The following is a 20,913-nucleotide window of genomic DNA, read 5'->3' on the forward strand; positions in this document are numbered from 1 at the left end:
AATCCGTGGTGCCCCAATGAGGTACATGGAGAACCCGTTGCCCCATGCCCTGCATCACCCAACTTACTACTGGTCCCATCCCACAGGAAGAAGCATCTGCCACCCGGTTTTCCTCAATGTTGCCGCCACGACAGCGTACACCACTTCCTCTGCCCTTTCGCCACAGCACCCCACCAGCAGTATATGTACACTGTGTAGTGGACTCGATGGCAAAAGGGGAGAGGAAGCTGCGTACCACAGGCAAATGAACCTGTATGATGAAGTCATTATTCTTATTCAATGCAGAATTTTAAAGGAGGACTTGCAAGTTTATGCCATGATGTTCTAAATATACTGTTAAATAGATTTTTAACATTTTAATTAAATGTTTTGAATTAGTTTTCATTTTCTTAATTGTTGAATTTTCTTTTAATGTTAAGCTTTCACATTGTAACTGTTGTATCTACTCTTATTTGTAAGCTGCCTAGACTACAGAGATGTTTCACATATGGCGAGTAGGATATAACTCCTCTCATTAAAGAGTTACATAACAAATTTAGAAGTTCCTTTTAAAACATATAAAAGTTGGAAGGAATCAAAAAGAATTTTAGCAGTAAAAGTTCTTTAATGAGAGGAGTCATATCCTACTTGCCATATATGAAACATCTCTGTAGCATATGCAAAGACCTGAAGAATGAGATAGGAACGTTGTTTTCCTGCCTACCAAATGGTTTATTCTTCTCTTTGACTTAAGAACATTTTTCAAATATATATATATGAAAATTGCTTGGCAATAGTTTGGCAAAACTGTCTTTTTTTACTATGGATGTATACAAGAATTTCTGCATAAGATCACCAAACACCATACAGCCTTCTGTACAAAATCTTTTCATCATGAAATGTGCATTAGAAAGTAGCCTGTTTGAAAGGAAGTCGCATTTCATTAGCTATGCCATTATACTGTATGACAAGAGCAATCTTACTTTTGGTTTGAAAGCTTTTGAAATGTAGGCTAGAAGTAGACTTCCAGAAGGATATTTCTGAATCAACTGGGTTTTTTCCAGCTCATGTTGATCTTGACATTCACAGATGTATATCACATACATTTTGAAGGTTTTAAAAGAAGTCATATGTTCAGTAATTCAAGCCTCTGAAATAAAATTTCCACTCCATCTCAAGTAGTCTAAACAGATTACAGCAGAGCAACATTTGGCTCCGGAATATCATCTATTGTGAATCTTTAATTGAAAGATGCAGACTAAAAGTGTGATATACATTTCTAAGCCATTCTGTCCTATAGTTGTTTATAAAGTTATGTATTCTTATTCTCTTTACAGCCTATTGGTGCTTTGAACCCCAAAAGAGCAGTCTTTTATGCAGAGCGTTATGAAACATGGGAAGATGATCAGACTCCACCTCATCATTATAACACTCATTATTCAACATCTACTTGTACACTATCCTGGCTGGTCCGCATTGTAAGTATTTCTGCTTCCGCCTTGGTAAAATCCAATCTTTTCCATTATCAAAATGCAGCCACTATATATCAGCAAGAACACGGAAATGTACAATTATCTTCCACTCATGCAGCATTTGCTATTCTAAATACTTGTATGGGTCTCACTTCATTTGGCTAAATTGCAATGAAGCAGGTAGATTGTGTCATTGATTTAACAAGTCAGTCAGAAGAATTGACAGGTGAATCGTAGTATTTCAGTTGAACCATCATCTCTGAGTGCTGTATGCAACAGGAATATACATGACAATGAGCATAAATAAATAAAGATTTAGGACATAAAAATTACATATATACTAAAGCAGTGAAATTGACAGAGTATTGAATGAAATTGACATGGTAATGACAGCACCAGTACATTATAGAGTCACTAGCTGTGCCCAGCCACGCATTGCTGTGGCTGATGGAAATCATTTGTTGACCAGGTGGAATAGCAGTGAATAGCCTTGCAGCCTTAAAGTCTGGGTGTTTTCTCCTTACGTGAATCCTTGTTTGGTGAGCTGGAATACAATGGAATAGGTTTGCTGCTTGGAAGGCTGGGTATTTGCGTTGTAGGGAAATGGTTTTTTAGCCAATTTGAATGGCACTGAATAGCCTCGCTGTTTCAAAGACTGACTGCTTTCTACATAGGGGCATCCTTTCTTGGGCAGGCTGAAGGAGACGGAGTAGCCTCATGGCTTGAAACCCTGAGGGTGTACTATGAAGGGGAAATCTTGCTTGGTTAGGTTGAACAGCACTGAATAGCCTTGCCGTTTGGAAGCCTGGTTGTTTCCTGCCTGGGGGAATTGTTTGTTGGGAGGTGTTAGCTGGCCCTGGTTGTTTCCTTTCTGGAATTCCCATTTTAAGAGTGTTGTTCTTTATTTAATGTCCTGATTTTAGAGATTATATTGTTGCTTCCTGTCTGGGGGAATCCTTTGTTGGGAGGTGTTAGCTGGCCCTGGTTGTTTCCTTTCTGGAATTCCCATTTTTAGAGTGTTTTCTTTATATAATGTCCTGATTTTAGAGATTATATTGTTGCTTCCTGCCTGGGCGAATCCTTTGTTGGGAGGTGTTAGCTGGCCCAGTTGTTTCCTTTCTGGAATTCCCATTTTCAGAGTGTTTTTCTTTATTTAATGTCCTGATTTTAGAGATTATATTGTTCTGTATTATTACACCACAGTAATTGTAAATATTATATTTGTTGCCTGAGAGTACAGGCAGGCAGAAGAGAGAGAGAGGTCCAGGCAGCTGAGGCTGGGAAAGCAGGGCCCTCCTCTGAAGAGGGGAAAAGTGGAGGGAGGTTTAGGACCCTTTAGGACATGGCGGGGGGGGGGGGGCTCTTCCCCCCCTGCCTCCGCCTCTGTTGGCCTCCATCTAAAAAAAAGAAAACAAATTGCGGCCTGGGGGCCTCCCTCCTTGGGGCCAGGGCGCTTCCCAGCCTTGAGGCATCTATCTGCAAAAGAAAAGAGTTAAAAGAAATGAAACCTTGGTCCTTGTGGCCTCCCTCTGGCCTGGCGGGAGGCGGAGGTGGATCTTGGGGGGGAAGGTTCGGGCTCCGGCTCTCTTGTGACCGGGGCCGGCCTGAGGCCTGCGGGGCACGGAGGAGGCTGCGGTGGTCTTCGTGGGGGGGCCTTTCTGGAAGCCCCCCCACCGCCTTCGGCTCTGCAGGCCTCAACATCCAAAAAAAAAAGAAAAAAGAAAAAGAAACCTTGGGGCCTCGTGGCCTCCCTCCGGCCGGCGGGAAGCTGAGGTGGCTCTTGGGGGGGGCCTCCCTCCGGCCTATGGCGCATGGAAGAAGCCGTGGTGGCGCTTCGGGGGGGTTGTTCCACGCCTGCTGGGGCCCCGCCGTGGCCTGCCAATTTTTATTCCGTGGCCCCGCCGCGTGGAGGCCCCGCCTCCTCCGACCACCATGGAGCCTTCCAGCCAGGCTGACGGCTGGGTTTTTAAGGCCCCGTGGAGGTTTTTGACGGGATTTTTTATTGTATCAACCTAGAGGCGTGGATGATGGGTTGTGTTGTCCAATTTTGAGGTTGGGGGGGGGGCGTAGTTTTGCTGTTTTGCTAGGTGCCGCGATTCCATCACCCTTTTATATATATAGATTTCTGAAAGTTGTTCTTGACTAAGATTGTCAACAGCAGGATAAATGTTCAAATTGAACACATGAAATTCCAGGAGCCCATAGAGTGCTGAATATGGATAAAGTAAGCAGCGAATCCAAAACTCCATAGTGTTGCTACTGTTATTAATTAATTTAATTCCTCCCTTATAAGAGATCAAAATGGCATAAATCATTTTGCATAAAACCCATAGTTAAAATCACAAAGAGCTAGTATCAGAATTTTTCTTTCCAAGCTACCATTATCTTACATCGCGGATTACAGATATATCCTAAAAGACAATAAAAGTATACAAACAACAACAGACAAAGACAAATTAAACACCCAAATTAATTAGACCTTTTTCTGATTTATATAATCCCAGCATCTTTTCATCGTGTAAGAGAAAATATTCAGGTACCTCACATGTTTTTCCCATGAGACAAATGGCAGTATTGAAGAGTAATCTAGATCAATGAAGAAAATATTCCCCAAAATTATTTCAAACCTTTTAATGGAGGGACACATTGTCTCAGCCTAACTTTTAATGTAAGGTGCTTTGAGTCTCCTTTGTGGAGAGAAAAAGTGGGGCATAAATACATGTAAATCTAAACATAATAATGATAATTATAATAATGATAATTGTAGTAATAATAATAATAAGAAGAATAGTTTACCCCACCATTATCTGTGCTTTTTGATGAATGGTAGAATACAGATTAACAATTCAATAATTAAAAGTTAAAAACAAGAATAAAACAGGTATTGGCAGCTGTTTAAATGTTATTTTGAATTATAAATTGATTTGAGATAAAAGAAAAAGTATTTCCAATTCAACTCGCTTTGAGTTAAATAAAGTTAAATAGTAATGGTCAACTCACTTCGAGTTAAATAAAGACAGCTGATGAGGTTAGCTGTGTGACTGAGGCTATCACACTGATTTCACATGCACTCAAGCAACAGTGTAAATGACCTATAGTGAGTAAATCTTTTTCTATTTCAAGCTGATGTGGCCCCTAGCTAGTACTGCTTGCTGAATTTAGGTGTGTGTGTTTGTGTGTGTGTGTGATTGTTCTCATTCTAAACAAGTCAACTGTGATAACGGAACATTTTATACAGAGGTTAATATCAAGCAAGGTATCATACTTGTGCACTAGCAATGGCTCTCCATTGAATTTTGGCAGGCCGAAGCACCATCTTTCTGTACCTTGTTGCACCTACTTTTTTTACATTTTCCCGCAATGGTTTGTCTCAAAATGATTCCCCAGTATTCCTGACAAGTCAGGAAAGTTTTGCCACAAAGGTAATGGGGCCAGGCTATATTAGACTCTAGAGAGGCTTTAAAAAACATCAATTAGATCTTAACTGTTAACACTGTAAGATTTTTCTCAAATTATCTACTATAACCCCAAGTTTTATCTACCACTACTCCACTACCAGCTCAGATCACATGAGAAAGAAGGAGAGGAGAGAGAGAGATGATGAAGGGATTGATTTTACCCCAGTATGCATTGTTTTGACTTTACATTACTTAAATCCATTTTTGGTAATCTGAACTAAAATAGACCAATTAAACCACTGAAAATCAGATCACAACCAGATATGTAAATTCCATTGATTCAATAGATGTAATCTTACTGGGATTAACAACTGGAATTAAATTTTAAACCCTTAAATCACATTGTAATGCCCATTGGTCCAGTTTGGATTTTGGGGAGCTCTTCATAATTTGTTTTCATTCACGCCATTCATGGTGTCATAAAGAGTGTCACATCATGAATGATTTCTTAAAGGTTCCTTCCACAGAATTAAAGGGAAGGAAAAATAGATATACAACAAAACATTAGGAAAAAGTTCTTGATGGTAAAAAATTGTTCATCAGTTAACAGAGGAAAGTGGTGGACTCTTAATGAAGATTTTAAAGGATAGGTTAGATACTTATCTCTTAGTGGTTCTGTACAGCAAAGAATTGGATGATATGGTATTTGAATTCCTTCCAACACTATGAGTCTATGAAGAATATCAATTACTCAAATAGCCACAAAACAACCTTATCTGAATGTTATCGAATTTGGAATTACCTTTTAAACATTATAGAAAGTTACAGGAAAGGCATGTTGATGCCTTTATAAAATCATTTTTGAAGGCAAGAAATTATTTTGAATAATGCAAGGCTATGTACTGAATGTAGAGGAGCCTAGGCACTGCTGTTAAGGATTAAAAATCCCAAAGATAGACACCATACGTTGGTATAATGGGGCACCCTGTAGTGTTCCAACTATGAAAGGCTTAATCCTTCACTGTGAATCTTCTTGCTTTTTGTGTTTGTCTCAGACTCTTAAATAATGTTGTCATGGAATTTAGGATTATGCTTTAACATAATTTACTGTAATTACAGTTTCCTACTGGTTTTTATAATCCCCAGTTGCTTCTGATTTGGAATCCTGGTTCCTACCAATAAGTAGCACTGAAATAATTTCCAAATCAAAGCAAAGGTTCTGTTGTGTTTTTTAAAAAATATTATGGCACAAGTTTCAAATTATTTTTGTCCATAGTAAGAGAAATAATGAGATTATTTGTTTATTTGAAGTTTGTTCTTGTACATGAGGAATGTTGTGAGAATTCATAATTGAAACCTCGGGCATTACTAATGTCCAAATTTGATTGTATAGCCTTCTCTCTGCTTTGTAGTTGTGTAGCTTTCCTCAGCCACCTGTCAGACAGCTATAGTCTTTCCTGGACTGTAGTTGCGATGCACAGAACTCTCCTTCGTCATATTGTCTCAGCATCATGGACTCTTCATAGAATTTAAGTTAGAGCAGCAGAAACATACATGAACCCTTTGTTCATATAGGAGTTAGCCTTTTGATAGTTTTGTCCATCACCAGTTACTTGCATGTGTCCATGTGTTTGTGTGGGGAGAGAGGAAGCCCTGTCACACTTTTTCAGAGAAAAACACCTATTTTTAAATATGTACACATTTGTTGAATGTTAATTATATGCCTGTTACATATAATTATTACTACTAACAGCAAAGTCAGGTAACAATGACTATGTAATCAGATTGAGGCAACCAACAAATAAGTTAGAAATTTTGCTGGGAAGTTCTTAAAATGGATTTTAAAGGGACCAGGGGAAAAAGAACACAAAACTATCTAGTGTCCACTGAGCATTGTTTTCTGTCATGGAACGTTGACAAAACAAGAAGACAAAAACCCGTTGTGTGCAAAAATATAATGGACATAGTTAGCTGGAACTAAAATAACTTACTCCTTCTGAGCGAACTTTCTAGGAAGTGCTGATAAACTGTAATGACATTATTGAAGTGTTCAACAGGGAATAAAATCTGTAGTATGATCACTACACAAAGCATCTTGTAACCGAATAATTATGATTCTTATACATATTAGCAGACAACCTACATATTTGTACATAAATACTATAGTATAATAATTATTTAAGTATATTATTATAGTGTTTTTATATGGGGGAGTTGTTGGAGAGGCTTTGTAAAACATTTTGTGGTATAATAATATGTTTATAGGGAATTGACAGTAGGAGTTTAGTATTATACCTACAATAAAACATCTGCAATATACTATAATAGGTATAATTTTGTACATATTGTAGCATTCATATAATAGATGGAATAATGTGAAATAGATGTTTATAAAGTTTTAGTGTTTATATTGTGTGAATAGGAGACTGACAGAAGTGTATGTGTAATAATATAGAATACCATCATCCTTTCAAATAGTGAACATAGATGGTCAATGCTGATAAGTTTGTAGACAGAAAGGGCAACTGAAAAACCAGACCCATCAGCATGCTCAGTGGAAGATTTTTAAGGGAACTTAAGAATAGTATATGAAGTAATTTCTTACTCAGTTTAGTATCATTAAATTATATTGGGCATGATGTTAATCTTCCTTTGGTAGAACATTAACTTTGTTCAAGGTTCTTCAGAGTTCTGAAAACATCATATTCAAGAATGATTCTTCGAATAAGCCAGTCGACACACTAAATTGGATTGTTTGGAAGCTCAGTAGACAATTAGCAAATGTGGTTGTTTCCACTATCTGCCCCATTAATTACTGACTTCCCTGAAAATTTCATGGTAGATACACGTATATAAGATACCTATATCTGTTCTGTGTAGTCGAGCAGACTTTAGAGTAAATACAGCTGGGGGATGTGGAGGATCTTGGCAGAACTTAGAAGATGCTGGTTTCCTCTCTTCTTTGACCTCCCTGAGCAAACAGATGTATAGGCCAAGCAGTGTTTTCTTAAAGAGAACACATTTTCCCCATTTCCTTTCAAAACTTTCTTTCTGTCCAATGTACACTATTCATGTACACAGATGTTGTGATCTTGGCATAGAGGAGGAAAAAATAGTAAGAATTAGAGAATAACGTACAGACTTCTCACCCATAGTTAATAATGGCTTCCATGATCAATGGGACAGTGAATCAATTTCAGCTTGTTTTCTGACATTCAAAAGAATTATGAAAGGCACTGAAGCTATTTTCGGTAAAGATTCAGCACCTTGGATAACTCTTTTGCTATTCAGAATGATATCTGGAGCTTCTTATTTCCCTGTCATATAGTTGGATAAGAAGGGTAATGGGAATGGGTGTGTGTAAGGAGACACTATTGGGATCCTGCACCTGAGGCATGACTGGATCCCATAGAATAGCATAGATGACATGATGATTTAGGGACATACAGTCAGGGAATATGTATTTACAGATTATTTGGGGCAGGGACATATGGGTTTGCATGCCAACATTGAAGTTAACTATCGGTTATTCATTTGGTGGAAACTAAAACATGAAAGAAACAGGAGATCACCCCATACATTCAGATATTTCTGTCCTTTTCTTAAATAAATTCTATAAACATTATTGATGTACTACAGAACTGAGTTGAGACGTGTATTCCTTTTAAAGTATAGACAAATAAAATTATCACTAAATAATTTGGAACCACCAGCAATTGGTATATATCTTAAATATCAGTTCTAGTCCATCACTGAATAATTAATCACCTTATTTTCAATAGTCTCGGCAGGAGAGTATAACTAGTCATTGTTTGCATCTTCCTCGCCCACCTCACTGTCATCTCTTGTTTTGTTTATTAGCAACTTTGCAAGCTAAAAACCATGTGGAAGAGAAGACAGTGGTTTTTTGGGAGGGAGGGGGTTAAGGATAAAAATAAAAGGGTTTTTAATGGAGGAAATAAAGAACAAATCCATAACCAAAGACTGTAATTATTTTGTTTACTGCAGGGTCCTTACAGAGTGCAAAATTCAACCCCAAATGTAATAGACCCATTAAAATAATTGGGATATCAAAAGTAACTAAAATCCCATTTATTTTCATGGATCTATTTTAGGTAGGACACATGTTGAATTTAGCCCTGTTAGAACAACGTTTTCACTATGTATTAAACAGCTAAAACAAAGAAGGTAAATGCAACTGTTAACATACCCACTGTATTAATGCAATTCACATAAGTGTTGAATTACCAAGTATCAGTTGATTCAATAGGTTCAGACAAACTTCTAGATTATGCTCAATGTGTTAATGATCTTGAACTATATGCATTTTATAGCTTTGGATTTTTGAAGGATACTGATAAAATTAAGCATCTTCAAAATCCTTATCAGTGGGGGAATTAAGTGTGTGCTTAAAATTCTTACTGAAATGAATGAAATCTAAATGTGCTTAATTATTGTTGGCTAAGTTCTTTTCAAATACATGATAAATCTAGATCTTGACATATATAATTCACTTCTTGTTTCTGAAATTTGTATGTATGCAATAAAAGTCAAGTTGTTCAGATAGTAGATTTTCCAAAAAATATTATGAAGTCTAGCTAGGAAAAAAGGAAATGTTACTAGATGATTTTGAAGGTTTACATGTGTGGCATAGATTGTCTCACATTTGAAGACCATATTTTTAATGTACATTTTATTGTAATCCTTCTATTCTTAGACTCAGACACTTTTGTGCTGCGCTATAATTCTTTAGTAGTGATAGTTGTATCAAAAGATTAAAAATAAGTCATTATTGTGAGGTACTGATTAATTCCTTATTAATTCCTTATTAATTCCTATAGTTTCGAATGGACACGTTTTAAAAAGAAGTTGTGTAATCCTTTTGCTTATTACATTAATACATGTCTGTATACATATGTATTTATTTTGGTGGCAGGAACCCTTTACAACATTCTTTCTGAATGCAAATGATGGGAAATTTGATCATCCAGACCGAACCTTTTCATCAGTGGCGAGGTCTTGGAGAAACAGCCAAAGAGACACTTCAGATGTAAAGGTAAGAAAGATGTGTATGCTCATACATGCCAAATACTTGAGTAACTCTCAGTAATAATGAATTTAAGTATGCTTCTGATATTTTTCTCATACAAAAAGGGAAAAACATTGAAAAGTGGCACTAGGCATAGTTATTTCAAAAAGACATATACAATGGCAAAAATCTTCTAATATTTCCATGAATAAAAGCTTTTGTTCCTGGGGAGGGGGGAATCTGTATACTAATTCAAATCAAATATTTGCAACATAAAGAAAATCCCAACAAACTGTTCATCCTTGCTGTTAATTCAATATTTGGCCCATTCCATAAAAACAGCAAGATTAGATTTGACCTTAAAGTGTCATATTGTTATAGCTTGCCGTGCTCTGGCTTTGCGTTGCCTGCAGCAATTAATAAAGCATTAATGACAAGACACATTTAAAATGTATGCTTTTCCGTAAGCCTTAGCTTTTACTTGACTGTGCCTGAGGATATCATGCAGCAGTACACATTAGATTAAACCAATATCTACACAATACATAGAAACAGCCGGAGAGCAGGATAATTTTGTAACCCTCCATTGTTATATATAAAGGTTTTTCTATGTTTACGTGACAAGTGCTGAAGGGAACTCTGTGTTCTTGCTTATTTAAAGAAATAATATCATATTCCACTTATCAGTTAGTGGAGTATTTCCAAACTCCATGGCAAATGCTGATAGTACGTTATAGTTTCATTTTTAATCTTGCAAAGTTGTGTCTTTTATTAAATAAACAGATTTTATGTTATCATCAGACAGTTGTGTATATTTTCATCCAGTGAAGATGTTTGAAGTTACTGCTCTGTATTTATACTAGACCTCATTTTGTCTTTTTAGAACTCACATTATTTCAGTTTTCTTTATAGGTACTTATGATCTCAAAATCCATTCATACCAATGTTACTGGGAGTTACATTATTTATGTATTGAGTTTATGCTCAGACTTAGGAGAGATAAATAATTAGTTGAACAAAGAAAAAGGGAAACTCATAAACTGTTACCAGCTCCTTAAATGATTTGGATTCCACTGCAAATCAATGTTATTTGATATATATAATCAGCATCACAAAAGAAAGCAGTGCTTTGGGGCCAGGAAGCATAATTATTTAACTTGCACATCAAATAATGACCATATTTTTACAAATGAAAATAACAAACACTTTTTTTTTTTTTTACAATTGCCTCTTTTCTTTTAAGTTGCAATGTAATGTTCCATCCCTTTTCAGCATGTGTGGAAATGGTATTTATCCATGTTTCTGGATGCCTAAAGCCTCATTTTGTGTGTTGAGAAAAAGCACATTGACCATGAAACCATGATTTCATATCACAGTCCGTTTCAGAATACCAAAATGAAAAATTTAGTTTTAATCAGAATCTCTCTGAATATGTAATTGGAATTGGGTTGCTGTGAGTTTTACGGGCTGCATGGCCATTTCCAGAAGCATTCTCTCCTAACGTTTTGCCCACATCCTCAGAGGTTGTGAGGTCTGTGGAAACTAGGCAAGTGGAGTTTATATGCCTCTGAGCCAGGCCTACGAGCATCAAGAGCTCGACACTCGACTGTAGGCCTTGCAAGCTGGGCATATGAGCATCAAGCGCCTGATACTTGGCTGTAGGCCCTGCCAACCAGGGCTTACAGCCAAGCTCCAAAATCAGCCAACCAAATGGCTACAGTTTGTTTTCATCATTTGTTTCACTGTTTCTTTTGTTCCTGTGGGGTTGTGCCGTACAAAAACAGTACAAAACTGTGGCGCAGGCTGGTGAGCAGCCAGCTGCAGCCAGCTGCAACAAATCACTCTGACCAAGGGGTCATGAGTTCGAGGCCAGCTCGGAGCAGAATATAAATACTGTAAATAAATAAATAAATAAAACCACAAAAGAAACAGATGAAACAGGATTCGGGTCGTAATCTAGTAACAATCATTAAAAGAGGAAAAAACTATGCAATTTCTCAACCCTTGAATCTTTCCCCTTGACCACCATAAAGCACAAGAAAATAAAATATAAAATAGATAGGTAAATATGTTTCATTTATGGGTGGCAGGCCCCACAAAGCCACAGCAAGAAAGAGGTGTTTGTTTGTTTTATTAAAACCAACTAATATTAGCTAACACACTTTCTATTTTCTCTGTTTGGTGATGTGTAAGTGGTCATCTTATTTATAATGAGCAACAATTTGGCATTTTGATCTAAATTCTGGCTCTCAAATTATGTTGGTTTGTGTAAACTATTTGCAAAAATCTGTTTTATCACATACTAAGAAAACAAGAAATACGCCACCTCATCTCAATGGTACCAGAATGAGAATGTTCTATTAAATCCTCAAATGCAAAGCTCACCTTCTGGCAAATAGAAAAGATACAATGCTGAGCATGACAACTTAACATATTGTACACAAAGGAAGAACCTTGAATAAAGGAGGTTTATTTTCTTGTCATTTTAAGCATTGACATGTTTTTCTGTAGTAGAACAGAAAATTCACAATGGGCACAGTCACTCTTGTCAACTTTAAGAAGCTAAGGAGAATCACGTCTGGTTGATATTTTTAGGGGAAGGCTCTGGAAATACTAGGACTAAGAAATTATCCTGCCTGAAACACATAGAGAGCCACTGCAAGTGGATGTTATGATTGAGCCTCATGGCTCTGTTTCTGACAGACGTGGGCGTACGACTCCTCGAGAGTCAGATACTCTCGAGGAGCGAGAGAGAAAAAAACTACGAGACATATTTGCAGCACCATCTGACGAAGAATCTTTCGAAGGGTTTACGGAAAGAATGGAGGAGGGGCTGGTTAGCTCAGAGGAGGATGAGATGGATTGGACTCGGGTAAGGGAGGAATTGGGTGCCACTGGCCATGATGGGACAGAAGATGAATGGGGACCTTCAGGATTAGACCCATGGCTTAGCTGGAGGGATGGGACGGGATCCACAGCTGGAGATGCTGTTGGGCGTAGTCAGAGGTGTTCCAGCTCTGACGAGGAAAGTGATGAGGAAACGCCCGGGTTAAGGAGGACAGCTGACAGTGATGAGGATTTGTAACTGGCATAAAATGGGGCTTGGGAGCAATTGCAAATTGCGTCGGGCAAGGTAATCTGGGCAAACGCTTGGGATTCGTGTGTGTGTGTGGGACGCTTCCCTGAAGACTTGTGTGCTTTCCTGTGCTGAGACGTAAGTTGATTGGAATCCAGGGTCAGACGGCGGGAGGGATTGTGTGGGCATTTGTTTGTGCAAACCTGTGCTTACTCTTATTAGCTTGACCTTCCGTCGTCTTCTTGACGGACGCCATCTCCTGCTTTGTGAACTCGGACTGAACTGACCACGGCTTGTCTTCCTCCCTTCTTGGACTTGGAAAAACTACAAACGTCTGCTTCTGGCTTTGATCTACGGAACGGAACTGGTCTACTCTACTGCTAAAATCCCTGGCTGATTTGTTCGTGTTGGAATCCTGTCTGCTGTGTGTGTGGGAGCGACGCAAGTTACTCTAAAAACAGTGTTGGCAGCAGAGAGGAATCTGCTGCCAATTAGTTGCATTCTTTGTATCTTTTGTTCCTTGGCTTTCGTTTTGTTTATACCCAGGCTGAAGAAAGCAGTTTGTTTTTACCCGGATTAAACTCCGGTTTAATCCGGTTTATCTTTTGAACATTTACTTTTGCCCCTTTTTGCTCCTAAAGGCAAAAATTGCCTGGCCCTTGTGTTTTACGGGCATTTTTGAGTTCTGTAATCTAATAAACTCTGTTACTTTGAATCTTGTGGCGTTCTGTCCTTGACAGATTGCCCGACGCCCATAAAAGGTTTATTGCAGCAATAAACCCGTCAGGAAGACGATGGATGAGTTAAGGGTCAAATTAGACCAATTGCAAACGGCTTTTACCGTTAGCCAAACAGCTCATGCCGTGAAAGGACATGTTTTGACTCCTGAACGCTTTGACGGAACCAGGTGCAAGTTGCCAACCTTTTTGGCACAAGTGGAGCTTTATTTTTCTCAGCTCAGTGCTCATGCTTATCCTACAGACACTAGCAAGGTGGCCTTTATTTTGAGTTTGTTGACCGGTCCCGCAGGACAATGGGCCACTAATTTAATTTTGGGAAATGACCCAGTCAAGGACAATTTGAATAATTTCAAAAAGTTGTTAACTGATACTTTTGGGGATCCTCTCCGCACGGAGAACGCTGGGTGGGCTCTGTATCGGTTGAAACAGGGAAAGGGGACTGTTTTGGATTACTTAAATAAGTTTAACCTGTATCGCCACCAGCTGGATTGGGGGGAAAATGCATTCATGCTTTTATTTACTGCCGGGTTAAGTGATATGCTCCAGGATGAATTAGCACGCTTGGAGCCGGCTGAAAGCTGGGACGCCTTAGTAGCTAAGGTGCTGCGTTTAGACGCAAGGTTCGAGGCTCGTAAACATTCAAAAGCAATGTGTGCGCCACCCATGCATGTAACCAGGGCACCTGTGGTGATGGGGGAAGAGCCCATGGAGCTTGGGGTCTTTAAAAAGCTGTCTACAGAGGAAAAGAGCCGTAGGAGGCAGCTGGGCTTGTGTTTGTACTGTGGGAATGCTGGGCATTTTGCCAAAAATTGTAATGTGAAACCTTCCCAGCTTTCGGGAAAAGGCCAGCCCTAGTGCGACGTGAGTCCAACGCACTAGGGCTCCTCAAGCAGTCAACTGAGGGGAGGAAGCATGTTTTCGTACCCATTACATTATCTGTTGGGGGAAAGGAACTTGTTTCTACTTTGGCACTGCTGGACTCAGGAGCCACGGTCTCCTATATAGATATGGAGTTTGCTAAGAAGCATGGCATTCCTAGAGTGCGCAAGGCATGCGACGTGTGGGTGGAAGGAGCAGATGGGAGACTGCTGGAGACTGGGGTGGTTAACCAGGAAACCTCAGCAGTAACGTGGGAGGTGCAGGGAGTAACGGGAACGTTTGTGTGGGATATTACGAGCTTGCCTAGATATGATGTGATCCTGGGGATGGATTGGCTAGCTGTAGTAAACCCACAAGTAGATTGGGCAACACGTAAAGTGATCTTAAAGAGGCAGGATTGTTGCACTTTAAATGTTACTCATTCTGATATGGAGGGAGTGCCTGCTGAGTATGGGGAGTTCTCTGATGTATTTTGTAAAAGAGAAGCGGACAAATTACCACCGCACAGGCCATATGATTGCGCCATCAAGTTGGCAGAAGGTGCGAAACTGCCAGCAGGGAGGCTGTATGCCTTGACTGTACCGGAAAGGCAAGCTTTGCGGGAGTTTCTAGATGAAAATTTAGCCAAGGGGTTTATTCGCCCCTCTAGTTCTCCAACTGCGGCACCAGTATTCTTTGTAGCCAAAAAGACTGGGGAACTTAGGCTGGTCTGCGACTATCGGATCCTAAACAAATACACCATTCGGGATAGGTACCCGCTCCCTTTAATCTCGGAACTGTTATCAAGGGTGCAAGGGGCTAAGGTCTTTACCAAGCTTGACCTGCGGGGGGCCTATAACTTAATCCGTATACGGGAAGGGGATGAATGGAAGACGGCATTTAACACGTGTTTCGGATGCCACGAGTTCCGAGTCATGCCTTTTGGGCTTTGTAATGCTCCTGCGGTCTTCCAGAGGTTCATGAACGATGTGTTCAGGGACCTAATTGACCAATTTTTAGTGATTTATTTGGATGATATCTTGATTTTTTCTAAGGACGAGAAAGAACATCGTCAACATGTCAAGCAGGTTCTGCACCGACTGCGGGCTAATGGGCTTTTCGCCAAGGCTTCCAAGTGCGTCTTTCATGTGCCTGAAGTGGAGTTCCTAGGTCATGTAGTGTCAGGTAGGGAACTTAAAATGGACCCACATAAGGTTGACGCCGTCAACTCATGGCAGGAGCTGAGGACTAAGAAGGATGTACAAAGGTTCTTAGGTTTCGCTAATTACTACCGGGAGTTTATTCCGAATTTTGCAAAGCTCACGGTACCTTTGACGCAGCTTCTGCGCAAGAAACAGCCATTTGTGTGGGGGCGGGAAGCTCACGAGGCGTTTCTACAACTTAAGTCTAGTTTTCAATCGGACAACATACTAACCCATCCTGATGTTGACAAACCGTTCGTGGTAGAAGCGGACGCTTCTAGCTACGCGTTGGGGGCTGTATTGTCTCAGAAGGATTCCTCAGGGACCTTGCGTCCCTGTGGATTTTACTCGCGGCAACTAACACCCTTCGAGCAGAACTATACCATATGGGAGAAGGAGTTGTTGGCGATTAAGGTGGCGTTTGAGGTGTGGCGGCACTGGCTTGAAGGGGCACGGCACCAGATCGTGGTCAGGTCTGATCATAAGAACTTAGAGCACTTGCAAACAGCAAAGAAGTTAAACCAGCGTCAAATCCGCTGGGCTTTGTTTTTCTCCAGGTTTAACTTCAAGGTGCAGTTCGTGGAGGGGAAGGCAAACTTGCGGGCCGATGCTTTATCCCGCAAGCCAGAATTTAAGACCAATGAGCAGGTAGTATGTCAGACCATCTTGCCTACTGCCTCGCTGTGTGTTGTAGATAATGAGCTCGGGTTACATGACCAGATCCTTGAGGCTCAGAAAGATGATGTGTGGACACAGGAGCAACTGATGCTGCTCTCAGCAGGTAACCGTACCATACTGCCGCATCTCCAAGATCAAGACGGGGTATTGGTGCGTAGGGGGCAGGTTTACGTACCAGTGGGGGCCCTCAGGTTGGAGGTGATTAGAGCCCACCATGACGAACCCATGGCTGGGCACTTTGGCAGGTTCAAGACCGTACAGCTTATCACCAGGAGCTACTGGTGGCCAAAGATGCGGCAAGACATTCTGCGCTTTTGTGACAGCTGCGCCGTTTGCCAGCAGAGTAAGACGCCTGTTGGGCGCCCTAGAGGGTTGTTGTCGTCTCTACCTGTTCCGGAGAGGCCATGGCAAATCATTTCCATGGATTTTATTTCAGATTTGCCTAAGTCTGGGGGTTATACTTGTATTTGGGTGGTGGTGGATTTATTTAGTAAACTGGCTCATTTTATTCCTTGTTCAACCATTCCGGCGGCCCCTACGTTGGCCTTACTATTTACTAAGCACATCTATCGTTTGCACGGCGCACCCGAGGTGATTATTTCAGATAGGGCTCCGCAATTTGTGTCACGCTTTTGGAAACATTTCCATGAGTGCTTGGGGACTAAGTTAAACGTTTCTTCAGCCTTTCATCCGCAAACGGATGGACAGTCGGAACGGGTTAATGGGCTCTTAGAGCAGTATCTGCGTTGTTTTTGTTTAGATCAACCCACGGCTTGGGTGAAGTGGCTACCGGTGGCGGAGTTTGCTTACAACAATGCGGTGCACACGTCTAGTCAGCATACGCCGTTTGAGCTAACTTATGGCTTTCACCCACGGGGAGGTGTGGCGCCGTCGACCAATGTGGTCTCTTCGGACCCTGTGTATCGCTCTACGGAAATGGCTGCATTGCATGATGTTGCCCGTCGCTTACTGTTGGAAGCTAAGGCAACGCAGAAGACTCAGGCTGACCGCCACAGGCAGGCAGGGGAGGAGTTGGAAGAAGGGGATTTGGTGTGGTTATCTTCCAAACATATTAAACAGGCTGGGGGAAAGTTTGCGCCTCGGTATTTGGGTCCCTTTCCTATCGTTAAAAAGATTTCTTCTGTTGCGTTTCGTTTGCGTTTACCGTCTAGTTTAAAGGTCCATCCAGTCTTTCATCGTTCGCTGTTGAAACTTGATACCTCTAGTCGTCGTGGTGCTATAGCGGAGGGTATCACTGCCACTTCTCCGCCATCGGGGGAGGAGGCCTTTGTGAGAGGGGATAGTGTTATGATTGAGCCTCATGGCTCTGTTTCTGACAGACGTGGGCGTAAGACTCCTCGAGAGTCAGATACTCTCGAGGAGCGAGAGAGAAAAAAACTACGAGACATATTTGCAGCACCATCTGACGAAGAATCTTTCGAAGGGTTTACGGAAAGAATGGAGGAGGGGCTGGTTAGCTCAGAGGAGGATGAGATGGATTGGACTCGGGTAAGGGAGGAATTGGGTGCCACTGGCCATGATGGGACAGAAGATGAATGGGGACCTTCAGGATTAGACCCATGGCTTAGCTGGAGGGATGGGACGGGATCCACAGCTGGAGATGCTGTTGGGCGTAGTCAGAGGTGTTCCAGCTCTGACGAGGAAAGTGATGAGGAAACGCCCGGGTTAAGGAGGACAGCTGACAGTGATGAGGATTTGTAACTGGCATAAAATGGGGCTTGGGAGCAATTGCAAATTGCGTCGGGCAAGGTAATCTGGGCAAACGCTTGGGATTCGTGTGTGTGTGTGGGACGCTTCCCTGAAGACTTGTGTGCTTTCCTGTGCTGAGACGTAAGTTGATTGGAATCCAGGGTCAGACGGCGGGAGGGATTGTGTGGGCATTTGTTTGTGCAAACCTGTGCTTACTCTTATTAGCTTGACCTTCCGTCGTCTTCTTGACGGACGCCATCTCCTGCTTTGTGAACTCGGACTGAACTGACCACGGCTTGTCTTCCTCCCTTCTTGGACTTGGAAAAACTACAAACGTCTGCTTCTGGCTTTGATCTACGGAACGGAACTGGTCTACTCTACTGCTAAAATCCCTGGCTGATTTGTTCGTGTTGGAATCCTGTCTGCTGTGTGTGTGGGAGCGACGCAAGTTACTCTAAAAACAGTGTTGGCAGCAGAGAGGAATCTGCTGCCAATTAGTTGCATTCTTTGTATCTTTTGTTCCTTGGCTTTCGTTTTGTTTATACCCAGGCTGAAGAAAGCAGTTTGTTTTTACCCGGATTAAACTCCGGTTTAATCCGGTTTATCTTTTGAACATTTACTTTTGCCCCTTTTTGCTCCTAAAGGCAAAAATTGCCTGGCCCTTGTGTTTTACGGGCATTTTTGAGTTCTGTAATCTAATAAACTCTGTTACTTTGAATCTTGTGGCGTTCTGTCCTTGACAGTGGAAGGTGACAGTTTGGAACCAGATAGATCAATTTTCTGATGGATCAGTTGTCTTACTTGAACTGTGCTTCTTAAGACAGTTGAAGTGTCCCCCTTCTCCCCAGGGGAACAACTTTATATTTATGCATACTAACTACATCCATTTTTTTCTTTCTTGGAAGCTCTTCAGTGAATTTCAGCCTATGATCCAAGAACTAGAACTGGTCTAGAGAACTCTATTTTGAGTAGCACTGCACTTTTTCTTGCTAATGTTACTATTAGTGGAAGGATATTTCAGAATACACACATCTTGAAAATGACCATAACTTGCTCATTCCCGCCTTTCTTTTTGTAATCCCCACTTCATTTCAATGTATGTAATTTTGATCCAAAGCATACAGAGTTCAAAAACTAGTCTTTAGAGTGCCTTTTAGACATGAAATACTGCTCTAGGACAAAAACGCATAGATCTATGACAGAACAGGTAGCTATGATAAAAATGTCATTAAGGTGACATATTGTAAACTAATAGAGTTAATGGATTTTCTTATAACTGAAAGTCAACCACCTCCCCCCTGTATAAAGAGACTGGTGAAGTAATGGATACCAAGGGAGCACCCTTTTGGGAGGAAATAAGGAAACACATAAGCAAGAGTGGCTGAAATGAAAGCTCTAACAGTTTGCTTGGAAATATATTAGAACACTGAAAACCTATAGTAGATTTTATTTCAGAAGGAGACATAAAATAGTGTGCTTTTGGCAAAACATATAAAAGTGAAATGTCAGATTTGATGCTTATATTATACGATTATGATAGTGTTGATAGAGGTCTTCTATAACACCAAGTCATACTTTTAAAATTTAATTTTTCAGCAGCTTGACTTCATCACAAGCTTACAGAAAATGTGTCTTGGCAAATTTTCTTCTCATATAAAGACATAACATGTAATACTATTAACAATGCCTTTGGGTTTTAACATAGCTATTAAAATAAACTGGAGATCACATTTAAAGACCTAACATGTCTGTTATAATATTCATTTTTCGCCTTTTAAAACTCATGGTAGGTTTAATGCATTACAAATACAGTAACATGCAATCATATATCTGCTGCCTTTTAATAAAGCTGATGAAATTCATTGGACTTACTTTTACATTTCATCTCAGCTACTGGTTTGTAAACTTCACCAATACAAGTCAACTGGATTGCTGTGGAAGCAACTGATGGATGGAAATAGTAGTGTTTTGTGCAAAGTAGTAAATGTGTAGACAAATACAATCAATAGAAGCATGACATTTGTTTGGGTATGAGTAGAAATAGATTGTGTAAGGAATATTATATTATATACTCTTACTTGCCACAAAAAAGCAAATTTTCATTTTGAAATGAAAAGTTTTTCCTGCACCTGGCTCATTTTTCTAAGTTTTGACTAGAAGGCCAGGAATTCCCAACCAGGAAATCAAGTGAAATGTAAGAGAATTTGAGAGAACATACAAATATTATAGACCAAAAACAAATCGGAAAGAACACTTGTTTATGTGCGCTACTTATTTGTAATAAAATACTTCAGTGATGCCAAACAATAAATTGTACAACAAACCAAAAAGCCATAACATTCACTCTAAAATAAAATCATCCATATGAGGAAATGACTCATAATGACTTGGCTTTTAAAAATATATCTCTGAACTTCTAGTAATAGTTACAGCAAGGAATCTAGCTACATTTTCTGCAATTAATTAGTGAGTTATTTTTAATACACAGGTAAGTCTTGAGAACCTGTTGAGTGTGAATTTTCCAGGGATAGCATACAAAAGACATAATTTCAACTGCACCACTTATTTGTTTAATGAAGAGTGTCTAAGCCAGAATTTTTCAAACTGTGCTCCTCCAGGTGTTTTGGACTTCAGTTCCCACAATTCCTAACAGCTGGTAAGCAGGCTGGGATTTCTGGGAACTGAAGTCCAAAACATTTGGAGGAGCACAGTTTGAGAAACACTGGTCTAAGCAATTGTCTTTATAGTTGACTGCACAAGAGATTGTTGCT

General features: G+C 40.2%; 1 protein-coding gene across 3 annotated transcripts in view; it reads left to right on the top strand.

The window, feature by feature from the left end:
• Window positions 1-20,913, top strand: part of LOC100554350 (neurobeachin) — a 385,661-nt gene that overhangs the window by 278,547 nt on the left and 86,201 nt on the right. For all 3 annotated transcript variants that reach the window (XM_016992607.2, XM_008107912.3, XM_062974715.1), the window contains 2 exons: window positions 1,317-1,457; window positions 9,786-9,905. In XM_016992607.2, coding sequence (XP_016848096.2) covers window positions 1,317-1,457; window positions 9,786-9,905 — 261 coding nt within the window. The remainder of the gene's footprint in view (window positions 1-1,316; window positions 1,458-9,785; window positions 9,906-20,913) is intronic.

Source organism: Anolis carolinensis, chromosome 3 (genome assembly GCF_035594765.1).
Source record: "Anolis carolinensis isolate JA03-04 chromosome 3, rAnoCar3.1.pri, whole genome shotgun sequence".
NCBI classification, from domain to species: Eukaryota; Metazoa; Chordata; class Lepidosauria; order Squamata; family Dactyloidae; genus Anolis; species Anolis carolinensis.